We start from the raw sequence: 24,961 nt of genomic DNA on the forward strand, positions 1-24,961 counted from the left end.
TGCACACATATCTTCCACCATCACCATCGCCTGTCCTTTCCCCTCCTCCTTCCACACGTCTCATCTGCAAGTCCCACATTATCTTATTATCCTGCTATTTACTCCTCCCACTCGCCCCCATCCACCCATATCCCTCCTTCCTTCTTTATATTTAATTCCTCCCCTTCCTTGTTTGTCTGACACACTTATGTCACCTTTTCACTTCTAACTTTTGTCACCATCTCCACTCATATGCCTCTCATCCAGCAACCTGTATCCACTTATGTCTGAAGAAGGGTCTCGACCCGAAACATCACCCATTCCTTCACTCCAGAAATGCTGCCTGCCCCGCTGAGTTACTCCAGCATTTTGTGTCTATCTTCCACTTGTCAATTGCCAGGCTTTGCCCCACATCTCTATTTCTTTTTTCAGCTTCTCCCCCCTACTTCATTAGACTGTAGAAGGATCCCGTCAAAAACCATTGTCTGCCCATTTACCTCCTGAGATCCTGTCTGACCTGCTGAGGGCTCTTGGCAATTTGGTTTTGCTCAAGATTCCTGCATCTGTAGTCTCTTGTGTCTCTGTTTAAAAAAGTTGCTCCTCAGGTTCCTATCAAATTTTTCCCCTCTCAACTAAAACCTATGCCCACTAGTTCTTGATTGCACTAACATTGGGGGGAAATTGTGTGGATTTACCCTATCTATGCCCCTCATGATTTTATACGCTTCTAAACGATCATCCTTCGGTTTCCTATGTTCCAAGGAATTAAGTCCTAGCCTGCCCAACCTCTCTCTATAACTGTCCCTAAAATCCTAGCAGCATCTTCATAAATCTCTTCTGCAGTCTTTCCAGCTCAATGGCATCTTTCTAAAACCGAAGACAATACTCCAATTACAGCCTCACCAACATCGTGTACTACTGCAAAATAACACCCCAACTATTATACCCAATGCCCTGACTGTTGATGGCCAGGCTAAAAGCCTCCCTCCTCATCACTCTGTCCGCCTATCACGCCACTTTCAGGCAGGAGACAGAAGGAGGCCAGTCAGCCCATGCGGCTACTAGCTCTGAACCAAGCAATCCCATCATTCCCATTTCCTCTATCTTTAGATAGCCACGAAAAGCTGGAACAACTCAGCGGGATAGGCAGCATCTCTGGAGGGAAGTAATGGGTGACATTTCAGGTCGAGACCCTTCTTCGGACTAGTTAAGGAAAAGGGAATCGATAGATATAGATGATGATCTAGAGAGATAAAGAACAATGAATGAAATATATGGTAAAAGGTAATGATGATAAAGGAAACTGGCCATTGTTAGCTGTTTGTTTGTAAACGAGAAGCTGGTGCGACTTGGGTGGTAGAGGGATAGAGAGAGAGGGAATGTCGAGGTTACTTCAAGTTAGATAAATCAATATTCATATCACTGGGCCTTTCGTTACTGAGTGAGAAGGTGGTGTACAGTGAGGATGGATGTATAAAATTAAAATACTACAGATGGGGACTGTAGTAAATTACTACGCAAGCTGGAAAGGGTACAGAGAAGATTTACAAGGATGTTGCCATGGCTAGAGGGTTTGAGCTTACAGGGAGAGGTTGAGTAGGCTGGGACTCTATTCCTTGGAACGCAGGAGGATGTGGGGTGATCTTATCGAGATGCCTAAAATCTTGAGAGGAATAGATCGGGTAGATGCACAGCCTCTTGCCCAGAGTAGGTGAATCAAGGACCAGCGGTGTAAGATGAAAAGATTTAATAGGAATCTGAGGTGTAGCTTTTTCACACAAAGGGTGGTTGGTGTATGGAACAAGCTGCCTGAGGAGGTAGTTGAGGCAGGGACTACCCCAACATTTGAGAAACAGTTGGACAGGTACATGGATAGGACAGGTTTGGAGGGATATGGACCAAACACAGGCAGATGGGACTAGTGTAGCTGGGACATGTTGGCCAGTGTGGGCAAGTTGGGCCGAAGGGTCCGATTCCACACTGTATCACTCTATGACTCTATTCTGTAATTCATCAACACCAGGGGGTGTCTGGGGAAGATTGGCCGGAAGAGAGCGACAATAAAACCTCCTGTAGCACAGCCAACCAGAATTGGCAGCTCTGATTTCCACGTGTAATATTCTCCAGGCCTCATTGAACAAGTCACAAAATATCCATACACTTGAAAGGAACACTCCCTTTCAATGCAGAAATGTATTGTAAATTTGACCAGACCTTTTATATGTGGCTAATAGTTATTATAATTCTAAGTCGTAATGTTAAATGGTGTTATAAATAGAATACAAATATAAAGCACATGTGACTATAGCTTAGATATCACTAAGGAGGGAGAGGCGTTTGGAATTGAAGATAGACACAAAATGCTGGAGTAACTAATGAAGGCTTGCACAGAATTTTCTTCAGCACCAGCTTCAGGAATTAAGCTCTCCTCTCATCCTCTATCCTAAGCTTTATCAATGACCACATTCAGAAGCTTAGTCGCCTCAATGTCAAGGTCAAAATAGAAAGAATAGGCAGGCATCATCTCTGGATAGAAGGAATGGGCGACATTTCGGGTCGAGACTCTTCTTCAGACTGAAGAAGAGACAAGGAAGGTAAGGTGTGAGAACGAGATATCAAAGGGGATGGGGCAATTAATGAAAATGTAGAATAGATCATTGTCAGCAGGGAGAAGGATGAATTGAGTCCGATGCAGCAACAAAAAAAATCAGAAGCCCAAGAGGACGCAAATTATTTAGTTTTTCTCCCCGGCTGATTTCTGGGGACTTTTTTTTCAGGTGCCGGAGGTTTTGCTGGACATTGGACTGGAGTTGTGCTGGCTCCGCCTGGCGGTGTGGTTCAGACGCGGTTCCCCTGTTCTCTCGCAGTCTGCACACTGGGCGAGGCGAGCGCTGCAGACAGCGATCAATAGCAGGCTCCGGAGGAGGCGCCCACAACAGCCTATAGTCAGTCGCTGCACACTCGCACAGCGCTGCTATTGTATGGGCACAGGAGCAAATCACGTCCCCGTAACACTCGAGCAGACACAGCTAAAGAGAGTGAAAAAAGTGCTGCGTTTTTTTGTTGTTAACATTTTATTTTGTAAACTCCAGACTGTAATACCCTAAGCACGATGATGTCGGGGTATCAGGGTAAAAAGAATATTCCGCGGATAACGGTATGTATGCGAAGCCTCTTTTTGTTTGTTTCGTTGCATCTTGCAGCCGTGCATTTGGGCGTCTCTGGATTCTGTGCGTGGAGGCTAGAGGATTGCAAATGGTCAACAGAGAGGTATATTTGATGCAGCGCAGGACTGACGTCCAGGGCATTGTGCTGCAGATACGACAAGACTTGAGTAGGCTTTTTGTGTGAGAGTGTGTGAGCAAGCGCGCCTGGGATATACAGCCCTGTTGCAAGAAGCCACCGTGTCCCTAAAATAACTGAATCCGCATTGAATTGCAATCCCCTTGTTCTTTCCCCGACAAGGAAAATCCATGTTGATTTGATTCCCCCCACCCACCCAATTGCAGCTTAAAAATTGCACACACAAGTTGCTCGGTGTGTGTTTCACATGTTCATAGGGCTGAACAACGATATGGACTTGCACCTTTTCAATTCATTGCAAAGGCGTGTTCAAAAGGAGAAACCAGAGGCTGAAATGATGAATGTTTAAAGCAATTTATTTTTAAAAAAAGCGATGTATGTGTTTTTATTTAAATCTCCAGCGCAATTGGCAGTGGTTATGTTTTTCCCCCCAAACATGCCGTGTTTGCAGCAGTTGGCGATTGAACTGGGCTGGGGAACGCCGCCCCAGTTAGTGCTTTATGGCACAGACAGCCTCTCCCCTTTACATCAGAGAGGCTGCGTTTTGAACAGTGGAACAAATAGGGACACGCAGTTAGGTTTGGAGGCTGATTTGAGGACTGGCTGGCGGTTAACACAAGTCCCCATTTGGCTCCTGTGCCTTTTCCGGGCCAATTTTATTATTGTGTGCGGCTGTTGTCTTTGTTTGTAACGGTTTAGAGAATGCTTTTTGGGGGGACGGGAGAGGCACAGGTCAAACAAAAGAAATTAACCCAGTGCGGTAAATACAGCAGGTCTGAGATTTTCTTTTAATCTCCCCCCCCCCCCCCAAGGAAATTGGCTGCCAATCAGTTTATAGATCAATATCCAATCTTACAAACAGATTCTAAATCCTAAATGTTGTCCATTTGTGGCATTGTAACGTGAAGTGATTTAAAATCGTCTACAATTTGATTGTGGAGAGCACCAAGTGTTCTATCCTTTGGGGTGGAGTCAGGGAGTGGGTGGGGATCCCTTGTAACTCGTGTGCCCGCTCTCCTTGTCTGAACGAGCTGCATCTCATTTTGCTGAATCAATTACTGCCAGAATTAGTCCGAGACAAATGGAAATGAGCAGAATTATGGTTAAGACGTTTTTATATTTAATTGATGCATTAAAATGTCTCTGTTGTGATTTGTATGAGCAGAGGCCTCTTGTCATGAACACTCAACCAGTTTAATGGGAAATCTAGGAACTATCCCATCTAAAGGGAGTCTTTGTTCCCTCATTTCCTGCTGCCACCCCTCAAACGCTTGCACCTTTGCATCACTTTCTTTCTATTTTGCCTCCGAGTTTGACCTTGACATTGAGGTGACTAAGACTCTCAGCTTCTGAATGTGGTCATTGATAAAGCATAGGATAGAGGATGAGAGGAGAGCTTGATTCCTGAAGCTGGTGCTGAAGAAAATTCAGTACAAGCCTTCATTAGTGATTCCATTATCAGGAGCAGGATGATGGCAGATTTATTTTTATACGCCTATGGTTAATAATAGATGAATAGAGAGAGTGCGTGGAAACAGACCCATTCAGTCCACTGATCAAAACAAGATGATGGAGGCATTCAGCGGGTCAGGCAGCATCTATGGAGGGAATGGACAGGTGACATTCTGAGTTGGAACCCTTCTTCTCCTGGGTCCACTAAGTCTGTGACAACCATTGAACACCCATTTTTTATACACATACTACCATGACCGGTTTTGTATTCCCCACACTTGCATCAACTGTCCCTCTCCTACTCGAGATTGTACCGCTCTGCTGAACCCTGGCCAGCTAACCTACCAACATGCATGATTTGGGGATGTGGGAGGTACCTGGAGGACACCCGTAGGGTCATGCGAAGACTGTGCTCCCCCATTCCCCCATAGACATCTCCTGAGGTCAGGTTTGCATCCAGGTTGCTGGAGGTGAGGCTGTGGCTTTACCCATTCCTTCTGAGTGCCACCCAATAATCTGGAATGTGTGATCTAGATGGGTGGTGGAAGCACATGCAATGATTTCCAGTTATGTGTATAGAGAGACAGTTAGAACATGGAAGTTGTTTGGAAAGAATAGAAGAATTGAATTATTTTGATATCTCCTTTAAAGAGAAACTGGTCTAATATGTAGACAGCACCGCAATCTGCTTGGGTTGCCTAGAATCCAACACTATCAACATTGAATTCTCCAATTTCAAGCAATGCCCCCTTACTCGCCTTCCCATCCCCCTCCCCCTCCCTGTTGGTGCACACACATTTATCCCATCACCCTGAGCCTTTCCCATCCTCGTGCTCACCTCCCATCCATCCCCAAGTCTTTCTTTCCCTTTTTATCCCCCTCCTCCAACCAACTTCCACTTATATCCCTCCTTTGGCTTTACAATTTTCTTTTCTTACCTGACACTCTTTTGTCTCCTTTTCAATACCAGCCTTTATCACTATCTCTACCCATCACCTGCATCCACCTATCACTTGCCAGGCTTTGCCCCACCCCTATCTCTCTCTCTCTCTCTCTTCCAGCTGTCTCCTCGCCCCCTTACCTAGTCTGATGGAAACTGAGTTGCTCCAGCAGTTTTTGTTCAGATGCCGGCTTCTGCAGTCTTGTGTCTCCATGTAGACTGACCTGCACTAAATGATAGGAGGAAAATATAATTACAGTAGGGATGCATTGAGAAGGGAAATGAAAGAGCTTCCATAGAAAAGTGATATTTATAGACAGATTATTTTGATTATTCTTGAGAAGGAGAGGGTGACCTGTTGGATATCATTCCATTTTACCTAAACTGATTTCGGTGTTTTATTGAAATGGTAAAGAAAGGTGAACAATGCAGGAGATCCTTATTGAGTTATACTATTGAGGATCTATTGTGCTTGTTTTCTATCCTCCACCCAATGCGAGATGCTCTGTGGAAGCAGGGTATCTGTCTGATGGGGAAGGTTCATTCACTTTCATTGTTCTTTTGTATCAGTCACACTTGCCGTAGCCATTCTGATTACATTTGGGAATAATTGTTCAAACTTTCCAGCTGATAAAATGTCGAATACATGGAAAAGGTCTTTGGAAGCCCAGTGATGGAGGCGGGTATGACTAGCACAGGGAGAATGGAGAAAAATCTGTTATTTGCAAGAACAGAAGGGAGAATTAAGGCTGCAAACTGGAGAGACAAGAAAATGCAAATGCTGGAATCTTGAGCTTGTGATGGGTGCACAGGTGGTGGTTGGTGAATGGGTGGAGTAAAGGGCAATTTGCGCGTCATTTACGCGACATCCTAAAAATTGGTTGGCACGTCGTGACGCGGGCATGATTCGCGCATGCCGTGTGGCGGTGTATGCAGTTACGAGCGGCGCCCCAGGATTTTGGGATGGTTAAAATCCTCGCGCGCCACCTGCGTGACACCCAAGTAGGACAGGCCCATATGTAACAAAAGGCAGAGGTGAAATGGAGACAAAAGGGTGTCTGATAGGAAAGAAGAGGTGTGAAATATAAAACTGGTGGTGGCAGATATGGGGGAGAAGGACTTCCCCATCCATGCTCATCCCATCCCCAAGTTCCATCTTTCTATTCTTCTTCCTCACCCTGTTCCCTCCCACTCATATCCATCCCTCTGGTTAAATATTTCACTGTCCTTCTCTCTTTATCTGGCACCCTTTTACCTCTAGTCTTTGTCACTTACTGCACCCATCTGCTCATCACCCACCCATGTCTATATCCACCTATTACTTTGTTATTGCTTGAGTATTGAAAATTATGCTGCATCATGTACTAGAGGATTTTGTTGACAGTTTTCTATAGTATTAATGTTTTTTTTATTGGTATTATGGAATTTTGATGGGATTTGCAATTAACTATATGCAATATATTACCTTTTCTGTGAAAATTGGGATAGTGGGAGCAGAAACTGCATTGCCATTTGTGGATTGGAATTCCTGTATTTCATCTTGAGCAAGAAGGGTCTGCAATTCCCACGTGATGCTGGCTATGTTTCAGAGACGATTATTATTTAAACTAGAACTTGATTATATTCGTATTATATAATCAGTAGGATAGGTGGGGTGGGGGGGGGCAGGGAGGAAGATGTTGATCTTTTGCTAGATCTGAAATGTCACCCTTCATTCTCTCCAGAGATGCTGCCTGTCCCACTGAGTTACTCCAGCATTTCATGTCTCTCTTCGGTGTAAACCAGCATCTGCAGTTCCTTCCTGCACATGATCTTTTGCTAATGATACTCATAGGGTGTAGTTTTGCACTTGGGTGTCACTGATATGTTTTGCAAATAATATGTTAAAGGAGCTGTACTGTGGAATACCATACTAGGTCATGCAATTGATAATATTTTACATCCGAAGCATCCTGGATATGGTCCTTTCAATAGCAGATAAATTGACGTGGTTGAATGGATCAACAAATTAGAAGAATATGATTAACAAGGGCACTTATTCAGAACCCAATTCCACAAAGAAATACCATCAAAATATCTCTCCTAAATTACTGTTGAAATCCACCTCAATGGTAGGAACTAGCTGCAACTAAAGGTTTGACTTTAATAATTTGTCTTTTAATATGTAGGATAACAAAGCAATATAACATGTTTGTAAAAAATAAAATAAAAAATCTTGGCAAGGGATTAATGATCTTGCCTTGTTTGGTCTCAATATTAAAAAACTTCTCTATGGTTAAATATGCACAATATAAGTGGGTCAAAGTCAAAAGAGGATTTGTGAAAAATCACGACTCTTCAACGTGTGAGTTTACTGAAACAGGATTTGGCTGTTCCGTGGAGTGTGGTGAGGAAATGCGAGTCATTGCTGGATTGGAGTACTGGAGGAGGCACTTAGCTCTCTCTGCAAGGACACGCCTGCCTGGCTTTGCAGTGAAGGCTTCCAATAAGTCATTTGAACGTGAGGACTCCCTCTTGTGGCTAAGCCCTGCAGTGCATCACTCTGCTCTGCATTTGGCAGTCATTTAACTAGACTTCCTTTCCCCTCTTTCCTGCTCCACCATAATAACATACTCTTCAATCCTATGGAATCTCTCCATCACCCAATTCCTTTCCCCTCCATCCACTCACTTCTCACCCCTCCTCTGGGTACCTATCATCCTTCTCTCTCCCCCCTCTCCTCTTCCACTCTACATCTGTTTCTACATTACATTCCTTATCTTCCCTCCTTATCAGATTTCACCATTTACACCCTTTACCCTTGTCTGCTTCACCCCTGCATTGGTTACTATCTGCACCCTTCTCTCCCCACTTGTCCCATTTGCCAATCACCCCTCCTCGCCTGAATCTATCTCTCACTTGGGTCTGAACTAAATGTCAATTAAAAGCCATTCAGCTACTCGATGTGATCAATGCAATTGGCTGTGGGAGACATGTGGAGGGGCGCAGGGTTAGAATGGGGTCAGATGGCTGAGGGAGTAAGGGTACAAACGTAAGTGGGAGGTGGCCCTTTGGCACATCCTTCAGAGCAAGCAAGGACTGGTTCAAATCATTGTAATTTTTGCTGAAAATTCATAGTTCTCATTCACAAGTCTGTGTGCCCTCCCTGGCTTATGACTTGGATCTGATTTTCCTCCATTCTCTGCCTTTGTATTATTCTGCAGACCTTGCTGCCTGTTTCATCCACTCAGCCACACTCTCCCGTTTAATCACACTGCTTTTCCAATAGCATTTCACTCTTTTCCCTTGCACATTTCCAACCATCATGACCTAACTTTGTGCAGTGTGGTTGCTAACCTTTGGTGTTATTTCTGTCTCTTATCAAAAAGTTTCTTGATTTTTTTTATATCGGCGGTCTGCGTTCGCTAGCACTCATCTGTTGTTCATTTGGGGTATGCGGCTGCATTACAGTTAAATCTTTCTCTTAAACACTTTGACATTTTTTATGTTTGGGAGGAAAAAATAGGATAATGCTCCTGTCAGGTAAATATCTATGACTGTTTTTCCTGTCTTCCATCCCTTCTGAAGCAGGCGCCCATGTTTGGGTAATGGACATCATTTTGTACCTGAGAACCTACCCGCACTTTCATCAAATACCTTAAACAATGCCTGGCTGTAGATTGTTCCGAGCAGAATAGATTTTAGCATTGATGTGCTCCAGCAGGTGCTCCTGGGTAGCCAACATCCTCCTGGTTTAATTCTAATCAGTGTCATGACAATTCTTGTTCCTCTGGTGTCGCTTTTAGGCTTGATGACTAATACATGGAAGATCATGAATCAAACATAGGACTTACAGTCTAGTTGTATTTCCAGTTCCTCCCATCTGTTCTTTGTCCTTGCCTGCAAGTGCCAACTCGTGTGTGGCTATGGTTCAAGAGTCCTCAGCTGACATTCTGGACCTAGTGCAATTGCCCTTTACGTACACATGAGCCCACATACTGATCCATGGCTGGCTGCTCTGTCAAGGCAGTGCGTATGGATGGCTGGACTCTGGGCATTATACTAGGTTAGATCGATATAGTCTAGTTCACAAGGACATCCCAAATGTTGGTACTGATTTTTTTTTCTCTTGCATTTTTCTCATGCAATGGACAACAACGGTGATGTTTAAATTTTGTCCTCTGATCAATTTACCTCCTAAGAACTCCAACTCCTAACACCCTACCATGTGTCGAAAGCTTGGGGTGAGGGTGTCAGAAATAATTAGAGCAACATAGTGGCTTAGTCTCAATCTTAACCTCGGGTAGTTCCAGCTTTGGGTTTGAAACAACTTCTTGTGACTGCATGGGTTTACTTTGGCTGAGGGAGTGAGGGCAGTTACGTTCCCATATCACACAAACGTGTAGGTTTAAACATGAATTGGCCGCTGTACGTTGCCCCTCGTGTGAAGGCGAGTGATAGAATGGAGGGGGGGAGTTACTATAGACAATTGGTGCAGGAGTAGGCCATTTTGCCCTTCGAGCCAGCACCGCCTTTCAATGTGATCATGGCTGATCATCCCCAATGAGTATCCTGTTCCTGCCTTCTCCCCATATCCCCTGACTCCTTAATTGAAAATATTGCGGGGAGAATTATAAAAATAGAATGTAGGATTAGTGTTGGTTGGTTGATGATCGGCATTGGTTGAATGGGCTGAAGGGCCTGTTTTTGTATTGCGCATCTCTATCGTTCGTAAAATCTCTATTGTCCCTTCTAAGGTACCTAACCCAACACAGACTAACCATAGATAGACATGAAAAGCTGGAATAACTCGGTGGGCCGGCAGCATCTCTGCAGAGAAGGAATGGGTGATTTTTCGGGTCGAGGCCCTTCTCAGACTTTAGGGGTCATGCTGGAGCTGTGGTTTGCAATTGCATTGCATGTTGTATTTGTTGCATCGTGGGGAATGGAAACCATGATCTAGTGTTGTATGTTTGCATTGATGTCTCTTTGACCTGATCCATGTTGTATAGAATCGAAAGGCGGTTGCAGTGGCTAAAATGAGTAACACAACCATTTGTGTACAATAGGAATAGAACTGCACATGAGAATTTCAGTTACTTTTTTTTTGTCTCTTAGCCTGAGGTAGGTTGATTCCACCAAGTTTGAGCTGAAAATTGAGAGTGAGGGGTCCTGATGAAATGTGGCCAGCTCAATCTGTCTGTAACCTGGGATATAAGTGAGTTTGGTTTAATTACATGTTTTACACCATTACCCTGTATCTCCCACAGAAACACTGGCAATAGCAGCTGGTTTATGGTGAATATATGGACCTTATAGGAAATAGGTGCAGGAGGAGACCATTTAGCACTTCAAGCCAGCACTGCCACTTTGGACTTGGACTTTAATGTGGAAGATTAGGCAAATATTTAAAGGAGGAAAAATTGACCTAAACTGTTACTGGATAAATGTGAGAAAGGAAGACTGTTAAGTTTGCCCTGCTACTGGACTCGTAGAGACTGTAGTTTCTTGAATCTGGAGCAAAAAACAAACTGCCGGAGGAACTTAGCGGGTCAGGCAGCATCTACTTCGGGAACGGAATGGTCAACATTTTGGGTCAAGGTCCTGATGCAGAGTTTCAACCCAAAACTTCACACATCCCTTTCCCTCTGCAGATGCTGCCTGACCTGCTGAGTTCCTCCAGCAGTTTGCTTTTTAGCATTGTGTGCATGTCTGCTTGTTCTGTACTCACGACTTTAATGGCACAATGAAAGATTTGAGTGGTTTGCTGAACTTCGAGTGGTGTTGCTCGACTCTCCAGCAATGTTGAGATTACTACACGAACTGTAAATATTTGGCGTCTGGGTTTATTTTGCGTACTATAGGAAAAAAATTGGCCTGGACGACAAATTTCCATAAGGTAAGACTGAAGAAAAACTGATTGCTTTAGGCTGGTTATGATTGTCACAAAGTTTAGTATTTTCAGCATGTGAAACAGGGATGCATAAGGACTTAATTGGTTCAGTAACGATCATCTAATTGAGACTTCCAAAGTTGCTGAATAAATTGCCTGACTCAATACAGGTCTTTCATTATTTTATTTGCATCATTTTTTCCAGTTTAATTTACAAAACCTTTCAATTCATGGAAATCCAAACGGCCATCTGCCAGGCTGCTTCTCTTCTTCAGAAATATGTTGTCTTGTGTGGGATATAAATTCGGCAGTGACTTCCCTTCCAATATTACATTGGATTTCTCTCATTTGGATGTGCTGCCCATTCATGTTGGAGACACGACTTCTTTCTGTAATTCATTCTTTTTTTTTTGTATGCGTCTGTTCCTCTTCTAAAACAAATTGTTACTGTGTATGGGTGGGTTGGATCATGTGCCTGTGGTTAAGTGGCGAAATACTGCTTTTAATGGAAGAATGTTTATGATGTGATGTATGTCTGCCTAACCCGTGGTCTGAGCAACAAGCCTCAAAGTCTAACTTGCATTTTTATTTTATTTGCTGGTTTGCTATGTTTGAATATTTTAATGCCTGGATGTATGGAAAGGGCTTTTTGATTAAATCCTACCTGGACCAAAATTTGTTAATGACAACCTGATATGGATGGAAATTAAAGGGCGGCACGGCAGCGCTGCAGTAGAATTGTTGCCTTATAGTGCTTGCAGCACCAGAGACCTGGTTTTAATACCAATTATGGGTGCTGTGTGTATGGAGTTTCTATGTTCCTCCAGCGACTGAGTGGGTTTTCTCCGAGATCATCGGTTTCCTCTCGTACTCCAAAGACGTGCAGGTTTGTAGCTTAATTAGCTTGGTATAAGTGTCAAATTGTCCCTCGGGTGTGTAGGATAGTGTTAAATGTGCTGGGATTGCTGATCGGTGTCGACTCAGTGGGCCGAACGGCATGTTTCCGTGCTGTATCTCTTAAACTAAGCTAAACTAAAAGTCGTTTGATTTTATATGTGTGCCACCTACTAACGTGGCCCACAGAGACAAAAACCTGATCTTCCCTGATTCAAGTACATCTTGATGCCTGGAACACATGGCGAGCAGGAAGTGGCCTTTGCTTTGGAAGGAAGAGAAGACAATAGAACATACAGCTGCAATTCCTAGCCACGTGTCCAGCATCCCCATCTTGCTCACTGCACTGACATCTCAATGGTCAATCAGGCTTGCAGCAGCCTTGTCAGCTCTTGTGTAGTCCCTGATTACATCACTGATTTTAACCCAATTTTCACTTCACTGGCTCCCCTTTGTTAACGTATTGTTTGGGATTCTTTGATCCTCCAACAAACAGCAGCTGGGAAATAAGGGGATAGAATGGAAGGGTCTTTATACATTTGGACAGTAGTAATGGGTGTGACTTATGTGGACATGATGCTGCACCAAGTTCTAAACAATAAACCAGGAGCTCTGAATTAGAATGAGCATAAAATCCCAGTTCCAGCAATGTAGTGTGGGAAGTATTCTTGATCAGGTGCTGTCTGTTCTCTTAATATAGCACCATTTTGAAGAGCAAGGTCATTCTTGCCAATATTCATTCCACTATTTACTCTGGATTATCATCACTTTGCAGTTATTAGTGGGAGCTTGCTTTGTGCAGATTGGCTTGTATTTACACCAACATCTGCAACTCAGAAGTACTTATCTGTAGAGTACTTTGATCTTCTACAAAGTGCTGCATAATTTAAATTCCTTTTTTAAAATTAAATGTTGTACAAAACTCTCTTTGATATTTCCCCTGGCTGAGGAGTTCAGAAACAGATGGCAACTTCTCAAAGTAATGAGAACATGAGAGGTTGCTTCAGCCTCTGGTTGGGAAGGTCCAAGGTCAACATTCCATCCACACCATCGTGTGCTTGTCTTGTTGGGGACGATCACCACATTGAGAGAGGTATCTGTTCATTGTCTTGGCCACATAACATGTAGCAGCACAACGCATTTGACCAGACACAAAATGCTGGAGTAACTCAGCAGGTCAAGCAGCATCTCTGGAGAGAAGGAATGGGTGATGTTTTGGGTCGAGACCCTTCTTCAGACCCTTATTCAATACAAAACATCAGAAGGAGAAAAAGCAAATAGACCTTGACTCCAAGCCAAAGGTTGTGATAAAAGCTTGATCTTCAAGTGGGAGAGCTTTGGCAAAGGAATTCCACAGCTTCAACTGGTTGCCAAGTAAGATCCCAACATCGTAAAACTGAGATGGGGAGGAATAATGCTGAGGAAGGATTTAGTTATAAAGAAGAAATAAATAAATGTAAGGAGCTGGATGTCAAGTCAACAGTATGGTATGGCGAGGGAAAATCTACACGGGGATTCATTCCCTCATTAATTTCTAGATTAATTATTGTGAGATAACTGTGATAATTAACAACGAGCAGATTGAGCAGATGTTGTTCTATTGTCGTCATTTCCAAAATCCTAACAATTTCCAGTTGCAAATCCTATTACTTCGACTGAAGAAGGGCATCGACCCCGAAACATCACCTATTCCTTTTCTCCAGTGATGCTGTCAAAGCCGCTGAGTTACTCCAGCTTTTTGGGTCTATTTTCAGTTTAAACCAGCATCTGCAGTTCCTTCCTACCTATTACTTTGTAGTCGGGAAAATGATACGGATTATAAACACAAAATGCTGGAGTAACTCAGCGAGACAGGCAGCATCTCTGGAGAGAAGGAATGGGTGATGTTTCGGGTCCAGATCCTCCTTCAGACTCTAGGTTCTCGACCCGAGACGTCACCCATTCCTTCTCTCCAGAGATACTGCCTGTCCTGCTGAGTTACTCCAGCATTTTGTCTTATCTTCGGTTTAAACCAGCATCTGTAGTTCCTCCCTACACAAATGATACAGATTGTTGGTTATAAGTCCAACAACCTCCCTTTGTATTGTAATGTTCCTTAAAATTGCCTCAACTTAAAAAAAAAAAAATGAGGTACAGGACAGGGCATTATTATTGCTGAGGCTATGCATCACACTGATTGTGAAGCTTGCTGCCCATGTTTTGCAGCAATGAATGTGTTGTGAATCTGTGTTTGTGGGGGAGGGGAGTGAAGGAACAGGATCTGCTATTCATTGTGCGCAGGTGTACCTCGCTTCTAATTAACTCAATTAAGCTGCAGTGAGAGACATCCAGTCTATAGACCCCCATCTGTATGAGCTAATCAATGGCCATTGCAGCATCTCCAGAAGCATGATATTTTTAAAATGGCACAAAGCTTCATCTGTTGCCGATACTTGCCATTCTGCTTGTCGACGCATAACTCCTATGCTTCTGAAGAGTCTGCAGCATTTGGTGTGCCCCATTGCACACAGGCTGTGCTGCTAGCCCAGACAGATCTTGCAATTGTCTTTCTTCTAACACCAACTTTATAACCTTTGCCTAATTAAGAATGAGAAGATCTTGAAATATTTTTAATGACCAATACTACAGGAACGGTCTGAAGAAGGGTTTAGGCCCGAAACGTCGCCTATTTCCTTCGCTCCATAGATGCTGCTGCACCCGCTGAGTTTCTCCAGCATTTTTGTGTACCTACAGGAACCTTATTGAATGGTTTACAACTCTGCATTTCCACACCGTTGTCATGGGGTTTTGTGGCCAATTCATTCATGGTGCATTGTGCCTCGAATGGCTCTTTACATTCGTACTGAATGTTTTTCCTGTCAAAGGAGTCTTCTGTATCATGAATAGGAAATACATTGTTTTTAATATCTAGCATTATGCAGCAATAGTCAAGTCTGTGCGATGAGTAAAGGCCACCTATTAGTATTTGTACAGCTAATAGGAAAGAACAATGTTTTTTATTTTTTTTGCTGTTAGTGTCTTGTCTTTATGGAAGATTTTGGATTTGTATGGCTGTCTGTTCAAATTATTAGCAGGTCTCTTGGCTGGCCTGCTTCTTTTTAGTGCAAGTATTTGGGGAAGGAACAAAGGGGAATCTGAGCTTTTACCCTTTAATGATCACCAAATGTTGATGCAAACATGCTCGTGCATTCTCTTGCATTCCCTGGCCCAAATTAATCAACTGTTAACTAGAATAGCTCCTGTCAAATAGAGGACTGGATATTGCAACTTGGCAGCACAAACACAGCATCCATTGTAAGAAGCTGCCTCCCAGAACGATGATTCTGGAGTGCTAAACTACCATGGCACTTTATTTTTCCTTCGTATTTCCATCCCAGGCAATCCTAATTCAAAGCAGCTTCTGTAGTAGTGAGTGTGGCTGTTTTTAGACATGATGTCACTGAGCGAATGACTCCCTGTGTGCATTCCGATATTATCCTCCCAGTGCATGGCTTCTGATGCTTGAAAACAAAAGTGTGATATAGTAAATTAGATAAGAGTGTGGCAGAACAAACTTTGGCGAGCACCCAACTTGTCAGTCTCAGATATACCGAATGGAAACGGGCCCTTCGGCCCACCCAGTCCACATCCACGATTAAGTAAAACCAGTTCTACTTCTCTGCAGCATACAAGCAGCAGTTTGCAATGACTAAGTAATGTCTTAGTTTAGAGATAGAGGGCCTGCGACCCACTGAGTCTGCGCCCACCAGCGATCCCTGCACATAACACTATCCCACACATACTAGGGACAATTTTACATATATACCAGGCCAATTAACCTACAAACCTGCACGCCTTGGAGTGTGGGAGCAACCCCGAAGATCTCTGAGAGAACCCACACAGGTCATGGGGAGAACGTACAAACTCCGTACAGATAAGCACCCGTAATCACAATCGAACCCGGGTCTCTGACGCTGTAAGGCAGTAGCTCTTCCGCTACGCCACTGTGCCGCCATTGTCAACCACACGTTTTTAGGATGAGAGGAAACTGAAGCAATCGGAGAGAAATTATACTGAAGGCAAGTTTATCATCTATGCCATTTTATATTCTCTCGAGAATTGCCTGTGTTTCAGGCGACTTCAACCATGTGTGTTCTGCACTTGATTATTCAGAAGTTTCAAAAGCTTGCGGAGTTTAGATGTTAGTTCTGTATGCTTGTGACTCCCACTCTTGGCACAGGTAATGCCAAGACTCCTAGTTTAGACTCTTCCTGTTGGAGATGCTAGTGGTCCTTTACAACCACTTTGAATGATGCCACTTCACCCCTGCAAGGCACCTGGGCATTCCTTGCAGTCTGTTCATTTGAAGGCTTGATGGTGCTCGATGGGTTGGAGGATGAAATGAGAACAAACTGCAGTATTAGGCTAATGTTGCTGGCAGTCTTGAAACGTAATGAGTGGTCCACTGGAGGTTTTTGGGATGATTAAAGGATTCAAAAGGGAAACGGAGAACAACGCCTGTCACTGAGGGGCCCAGGACAGGATGCGTAATCTAAAAAATAATTGAAAGTGGACTTCCAGGAAGCACCTCCATGCAAGGAAGAGTGGAGACCTGTATCTCTTTGCCTCAGTGCTATGTTGGCTGCAGAGCGGTTGATTGAAGATTTGTTTGGGTTTGGCTATTAAAGGTTAAGTGACCAAAATAAGTTATCTAATTGAATAATGAAGCATGTTTGAGGCATTAAGTCTATTCTTGTTTGTGTTCCTCGTGATATATATAATCTGCATTTATGGTTGTACCCAGGAGGGTAAATGTCGGTCCATTGGCTAAACAAGCTAACGTTGACCAGGATGACATGGCTGATGCATTTGGATTGCAATTGAAGATCAGCCCATTGGGTGAGTTGGCGGGGAAGCCGTGAGTTTGTTCCACCTCCTGGAGACTCACTGTTGAGTGAGTGAAGAAAGTTGCTGATGCCTGGTAGCTTTTGCAGGGTTGTGTGCCTTGGCCAGACTGGATTGAAGTTCATTCTCCATTCCTTTTCATTATCAAACAGCTCAATCACACTTGCCATCTTGATTAAAAAGACTGAGCGAGCAACCCATGGGGCCTTGCCACAGCAGAGTCGATCTTTTCTGGAGAGGTTGAACGATTTCTGACATTCATCTGCAGTTCTTGTGTCTGAGGGGGGCTAACTAGTGCAGCAAACATTTGCTCTGCTCTGATCTGAAATAATGACGGAGCAAGCTTGAGGAGTTCAATAGCCAAATCCTGTTCCTAATCAGGCAACTCTTTGATGTTCTCTTCCACTCAAAGCCATTCCATTCGATTTTAAAAAGGAAATGCTTTCATACAAGTTGACCATGCCATGTGTTACTTTGATGTGCCTCTTCTACTTCTGTGCCACATGCAGAGACCACTGATGTATATGGTTGCTTAGTGCTGTCATCAGTTTGTTAGCCTTGTATTTTCCATTGAGGTTGATGCTGTGTTTTATGGGCAAATCCTGTTCTCGTACTGGACTCATTAGACCAGAGGACTCCTTGAAGTTGGCACATCAATCAAGGCTGAAGTGACTGGTTTAATATAAACATCAGAGTGGCCCTCTATAACCTGCTAACAACTAAAACTGGAATCTAAAGATTTTATTATAATCATTATATCTTGTGGGGGCAATAAGTATTGCTAGTTCCTTTCCTTTCAACATAAGCTGATTTTTTTCCCTTTCCTAGCATGTAAATCACGGGGCTAGATGAGGCCTGTTGATAAAGTGGAGGTTTGCTGTGCATTTTTCCCATTTTTATTGCACACGCAGCCATGTTATACCTTTGTATTAGTTTATTATTGTCACGTGTACTGAGATACAGGTAAAGATTTTTGTCAGATCAGATAAATTCAAGCCTAACACAAGTAAAATAGGTTGAGCAAAGGGGAAAATACCAGAATGCAGCATATAGTTCATCAGCATTGTAGCATAATAGTTTTGCAGAAAAAAATCCAATCTGTGCAATGATGTAGGAACAGGCTTCGGGTAAAAAAGTGTAGAGATGGGGTGTATGTCAAAAATTTCAATTATCACCACAGATGTGGCCAAATTTGTGCTAAAACCTTCCTTGCCCAAATTTGGATTACATCTGGAGAGTGCAGAGAAGAAAGATGGTGAGAAGCAGGTACAATATTTCCGATACATTGACCCGAGTGTTTTTTTTTGTTGTTTTTTTTTTTGAAGCTTTGAATTGACTTTGACTGCGGGAAATACTTCCCACATAATGAATGTTATTGCTAACGTGAAGATACACGAAACAAAACGAATAGAACAAATATTCAAGACTCGATTCTAGGTTGGGTTGTTGCAATATTGCCCAGGCAGTTGTGAACAGTCCCTGGAGAATACAGGAGCTTCCTGAATGGCTGAAAATCCCAGGTTTTTGTGCTGCTCCTTTCAAGGAGAGTTGAATGTCCCTTTTGGCCAAACAGGGACTGTGGATCCTGGTGCAATAATAATGTTTAAAAGACATTTGAGCAGGTGTATATGGATATGAAATGTTTAGAAGCATATGGGTCAAACAAGGGTAAATGGAAGTATGTATGTCGGCATCTCGGTCGGCAAGTGTGAGTTTGGCCGAATGTGCTGTATAACTCTGACTTTGAGCTGGAAATAACTCATGTGTTTCTGATCTGCAGAGTGACCGACTGCTGATCAAAGGAAGCCGGATCGTCAACGATGACCAGTCCTTCTATGCTGACCTTTACATGGAAGATGGCCTCATCAAGTAGGTGCAACTTTCCCAACCCCCCCCCCCTCCCCCAATTTTGTATTCTGGTGAGGGATGAGCCAGGGTGAGCAGTACCATTCTGTAACAACTAGTGTAATTATGTTCAGAACCCACCCAACTTGAGAATATTGATTTGATAAAAATTAGGGGAAATATCCTCTTTTTCAGGGAGGTTGGGTATTGATCATTAGTGATGTAACCCAGCAAGTTGTATCAAGATGTCGAAGTATACAGTGGAATATAGATCAGCTACAGGAATGGCCAGAGAAATGGCAGTCAGGGTTTAATCTGAGCAAGTGGGAGGTGTTGCATTTTGGGAGGTCGAATGTAAGGGTACAGCTAATGGTAAGACCCTGAACAGCATCGTTGTACAGAGTGGTCTTGGGGTCCAAGCTCGTAGCACCTAGAAAGTGGCAACGCATGTAGATAGTGGTAAAGAAGGCATCTGCTGTGCTTGCCTTCATTGATCGGGCCATTGAGTATAAGAGTCATTAAGTCATGTTGCAGCTTTGTTGGACTTTGGTGAGGCTGCATTTGGAGTATGGAGGGCAGTTCTAGTTACCCCTTTGCAGGATGGATGTGGAGGCTTCGGAGAGTGTGTAAAAAGATCTACCAGGTGCTTTCTGGATTGGAGCATATTAGGTATAATGAAAGGTTGGACAAACTTGAATTGTTATTTCTGGAGTGTCGGAGCCTGATAGAATTATATGAAATTGAAAGGCTTAAAGCGGGTAGACGGTCAGAATCTTTTCCCTCTGGGTGGATAAAGTTTTAAGGTGAGTGGGGTAAAGTTTAAAGATGTGTGGGGCAATTTGCATCTGCAGATAGTGAGTGCCTGGAATGAGTTGTCAAGGGTGGTGCTGTAGGCAGATTCTAAAGTAGCATTTGGGAGGGTTTTGGATAGGCACATGGATGTACAGGGAATGGAGGGATATGGATTGCTGTGGGCGAACAAGATTAGTTTAATTTGATATCATGTTTGGCATAGACATTGTGGACCGAAGTTGCAGTGGTGTAGCGTTCTATGCTTTATAACATGTTTTTTGTATTGTTGGAACTTAGGATATTGATGTCATTGATATCTTTAGTCTGCTACCTTGCTATTATTTATACTTTTGAAGTGGACATTCTAATTGTAAAACCCATGGGATTAAAAGGATTTTCTTCAGTTCGGAGTTTGAACTGAGGATTAAATTCCCTGTCCATTAGGTCATTTTGAGTTCCGAATTGCCAACACTATGAAGATGCTATCGGCCTTCAGTATCGCAGTCTGCCCGGACCTTATTTGGAGCTCCTGTACCATTTCCAAGTCTGGGTTGTGTATCTTGGCCCATCGTTCACTGTGAGCTGATGGCACTGGTGACTCATAATTCCTTTTAGCAAGTAAACTGGCCATTGACCGTTATTGTGCCACGTCCAGTTTTGCCTTCAATCGGAGGAAAAGGAATGGTAGAGAGGTTTGCACAAGAGGACTGGAGGGTGCTTGAGGTGAACTGAGCCCAGCCTCATGTTTTAGAGCAGGTTAGGAACAAAGGAGTGAAAAACTGCCTGCTGCAGGCAGGATGATGGCTGAATGTCCTTGTTCTCAGGGCTGAGACCATTTGGGGCATCAAGTCTCCACCCTACCAAATAACGAGCCTTGAAATAAAGGCACAGCAGCACAGCCAGTAGAGATGTTGCCTCTCAGTGACAGGGAACCAGTTTCATTTCTGAGCTTGGGTGCTGTTTGCTTGAAGTTTGCATTCTCTCCTTGTTATTGTGTGGGTTTCCTCTGGGTGGTCTGATTTGATCCCACTTCCCAAAGACCTGAGATTCACCGGATTCTTTGACCACTCTAAGTCCCCACAGATTCTACCACACACAGGAATGGGTCTTTTGGTCCAACTTGCCCATGCTGATGAAGCTGCCTACCAAGTTGGCCTCTCTTGCTTGCCTCTGGCCCATATGCCTCCAAACCTTTCCTATCCATGTAGCTGTCCAAGTGTACTTTAAATGTGTATATTTGTACTTGTCTCTACCACTAGCTTCATATTTCCGCCATGCTCCGTGTGGCAAACTCTTGGGTTCCTTCCTCTATTGCATTAAACTCATGCACTCTAGTTTTAAGCTCTTCTACCCAAGGGAGAAGACTGTGGCCATTCTCAGACCCTCTCTCACTCCGCCTGCTGCTGAAAGACTCATCCATGCCTTCATCTCCTCCCGACTGGACTATTGCAACTCACTTCTCCTTGGCATCAGCTCCACCTACATCAACCGACTCCAACTGGTCCAGAACGCAGCCGCCCGACTCATCACCCACACCAAATCCTGGCATCACATCACTCCAGTCCTCAAAAAAACTTCACTGGCTTCCCATCTCCCACTGGATCACCTACAAAATCCTGGTCCTCACCTACAAAGCCCTCCACCATCTGGCCCCCACATATCTCATTGACCTCCTCTCCCCCTACCAACCCTCACGGTCCCTCAGATCCACATCAGCCGGTCTCCTCTCCATCCACAAGTGCAACCTCCGCAGTTTTGGGGACAGAGCCTTCTCCAGGGCAGCTCCCAGGCTCTGGAACTCCCTCCCCCAACTGATCCGCAATTCCGTGTCCCTCCCCATCTTCCAGTCCCGCCTCAAGACCCATCTCTTCACCTCTGCCTATCCTTAGCCCCATGTCCCCGTCCCTTTTCATCTGTGCATTAATTGCCTCATGCTATGTTTTGTATTGAATTCTGTCTTTACTTTGTGTACTAGTCATGTCTCTACTATTTATTTCATTCCCCTTACATGTTTTTCCTATACATGCTCAATTTTTGTAAGGTGTCCTTGAGACTCTTGAAAGGCGCCCATAAATAAAATGTATTATTATTATTATTATTCTTATTGTGTGTGTGTGTGTGTGCGCCCCTCATGATATCATCTATCTTTATCATGTCACCCTCGGACTCCAATCATAGAAGGGGGTAGAAAGCTGGAGGAAATGTGGGAGGCAGACTGAAGCCTGGTAATTGATAAGTGGATGTAGGTGAGGGGGGTTATGTTTGGCAGATGGATAGCCAGAGATGGGAAGATGTCAAGAAATTGAAGGACACTGAGAGAAGAAGCACAAATGTGAAGCCAGAGGAAAGGATATAGGTTGAAGGGACCACGGGAAGGGGAGAGATTTCTTGTTGGTTAGTTAACTGAAATTGGAAAATTTAATGTTCATACTGTTGGGTTGTAATTTTTCTTGTAAACTAACATCTGCAATTTCTTGTGTCTGTCAGTAACAAATTGATGGGAATATGGGTAGTTAATGGAATTAATGTGGGATAATGAGATTCAAGTGTAAGTGGATGGTGGGCACATGACTGGGAGGGTGTAAGGGCCTGTTTCCGTGCTTTATCTGTGTTTGACTATAATATTTGTCCTTTACACTGTGCTGTAGCTGTGTGAATGGAAGGATGGAGGCAGTCTGCTGCTGGCCCTCTGACAGATCTTGCCTATGCATGTCACTGGTAATGTCATCGAACTTTAAGGTCGGAGAAGGAAAGTTTAAAAAGGGACTGAGGTCTAGTTTTTTTCCCCACAGTGTGGTGGGTGCGCTGGCGAGGTGGTGGTGTAAGCAGATATGAAAGTTCCCCTGAAGAGGCTTTTAGATAGACGCATGGATATATGGCGAATGGAGATATGCGGTTGAGTGCAGCAGAGGAGATTACTAAAGGGCCTGTCCTACGAGCATGCGACTGCATGCGGCAAGCACGACCAAACCGGAAGCTGGGGTCGCGCGGAGGTCGAGTGATCCCCATACAGGGCCGGTCCCACCAGCATGCGACTGCATGCGGCAAGCGCGACCAAACCGGAAGCGGGGGTCGCGCGGGGGTCGAGTGATCCCCGTACAGGGCCGGTCCCACCAGCGTGCGACTGCATGCGGAGAGCGTGACCAAACCGGGGGCCACGCGGAGGTCGAGTGAGTGACGTGAAGATCGAGCGAAGTCTGCGGGAAGTTCGAGCGTGACGTACGGCATCAAGACGCTGCGTCCGGCGTCGAGACGCTGCGTATGCCCGTCGAGGCGGCTGTGGGCCGGCAGGCCATTGCCGCGCTGAATTTTTGAACACTGTCAGTTTTTCGGAGCCCCGCGCGATGTCGGGACCATCTCCGCACAACTCCATACGGCTCCGGTGATCGAAGTGGGACCGGCCCCGCGAGGCTGTACGGCTCAAGCGACCACGTTAGGTCGTGCTTGCCGCATGCAGTAGCATGCTCGTGGGACAGGCCCTTAACTTGGCAGTATGTTCAACACAGACATTGTGATCTGAATGGCCTGTTCCCGTGCTGTACAATACTGTTCTAGGTCCAATGCAAGTTGTGGTTTGTAGCGAATCTGTTTCCTCCCACAAACTAACCACACAACTTTTTTTGTAAACGGTTTAGTGTTTTAGTTTTGGAGATACAGTGTGGAAACAGGCCCTTCAGCCCACCGAGTCTGTACCATACCCTACGCACACTAAGGACAATTTTACATATTAGAGTAAAGGACCTGTCCCACTTAGCCGTCATTTGCGCGTCACGCAGATGGCGCGTGAATATTTTGTACATCACAAAATCCTGCGACGCTGCGCGTGGCCGCGCGTCACTGCCTATGTCATCATGCACCATGCGCGCGTAATGCGCACCATGCGCACATCACTTGCATGTCATGACGTGTGCGTCGTGACGCGTAAATGACGGCCAAGTGGGACAGGCCCTTGAGTCAATTAACCTACAAAACTGTACAGCTTTGGAGTGTGGGAGGAAACCGGAGATCCCGGAGACAGGTCACGGAGAAAACGCACAAACTCCATACAGACAAGCAGTCGGATCGTAGTCAGGATCAAACCCGGGTCTCTGGCACTTTAAGGCAGTATTTCTACCGCTATGCCACCGTGCAGCACAGTCTGAATCTTTCTAGCTGTTTTTACAGTTTAGTTTATTGTCACGTGTACTGAGGTACAGTGAAAAGCTTTTGTTGGATGCTGTCCAGTCAATCTTCTTCTTATCGAGTCCACACACAAGATTAGAAGTTGTTCAGCCAGAGCTGAACACATTTCTCGACATCTGCACAATGGTGTCTGTCTTGCGCTTCTTGTGCTTCTTGTGCGTGGTGGTGGAAAGATTGGTTGAAACAGGGCCGCGACGTGAACGCTCTTTCCTTGACCCCGTCCAGTCAGTGGAAGGACATTACATAATTGCAATTGAGCCATTTACAGTGTACAGATACATGGTAAGGGAATAACGTTTAGTGCAAGATAAAGCCAGCAAAGTCAGATCAATGATAGTCCAGGGTCACCAATGAGGTAGGTAGTAGTTCAGCACTGCTCTCTGGTTGTATAATCTAGTGTATAACCGTCATTCATTTTTACAATTCATGAGCAACATTCTTTTCAAATGTTTTTGTCCGAGGCAAATAAGGTGAACTGTTGAGAGCGGTTGCTCCAGGTGGGACTCGGTGTTGCAGGTCTGTAGGAAAAGCTCTCCGGTTACAAGTGGTGGTTGGCCTTGCAGGACTGACGACTTGTACAAAGTAATAGGATAGTGTTTTGAACAGGTGTTCTATTGATTGTTCAGTTCACCGGTCCCTTGTTTGATATGAAACTGAGATGCACAACCCCTGAATGCCTTAGACCTTTGCAGTCTAGCACAATTAGCTGATACTTATCAGTACATCTCTTGGGTTTAGATGGGAGAGAGTTCAGCTACTATTAGCACATAGAACAGTATAGGAAAACAGGCCCTTCATCCCACAAGCTCTGTTCTGAA

General features: G+C 44.3%; 1 protein-coding gene across 3 annotated transcripts in view; it reads left to right on the forward strand.

Moving 5' to 3' along the window:
* LOC116978653 (dihydropyrimidinase-related protein 3-like) overlaps nt 1-24,961 on the forward strand; it is a 210,669-nt gene that overhangs the window by 66,351 nt on the left and 119,357 nt on the right. For 2 of the 3 annotated variants that reach the window (XM_033029944.1, XM_033029945.1), the window contains exon 2: nt 19,105-19,193. In XM_033029944.1, the coding sequence (XP_032885835.1) occupies nt 19,105-19,193 (89 nt within the window). Of the gene's footprint in view, nt 1-2,849; nt 3,137-19,104; nt 19,194-24,961 lie in introns of those variants that run through there. The other variant, XM_033029946.1, reaches the window with a different exon arrangement.

Source organism: Amblyraja radiata, chromosome 11 (assembly GCF_010909765.2).
Source record: "Amblyraja radiata isolate CabotCenter1 chromosome 11, sAmbRad1.1.pri, whole genome shotgun sequence".
Taxonomy (NCBI): Eukaryota; Metazoa; Chordata; class Chondrichthyes; order Rajiformes; family Rajidae; genus Amblyraja; species Amblyraja radiata.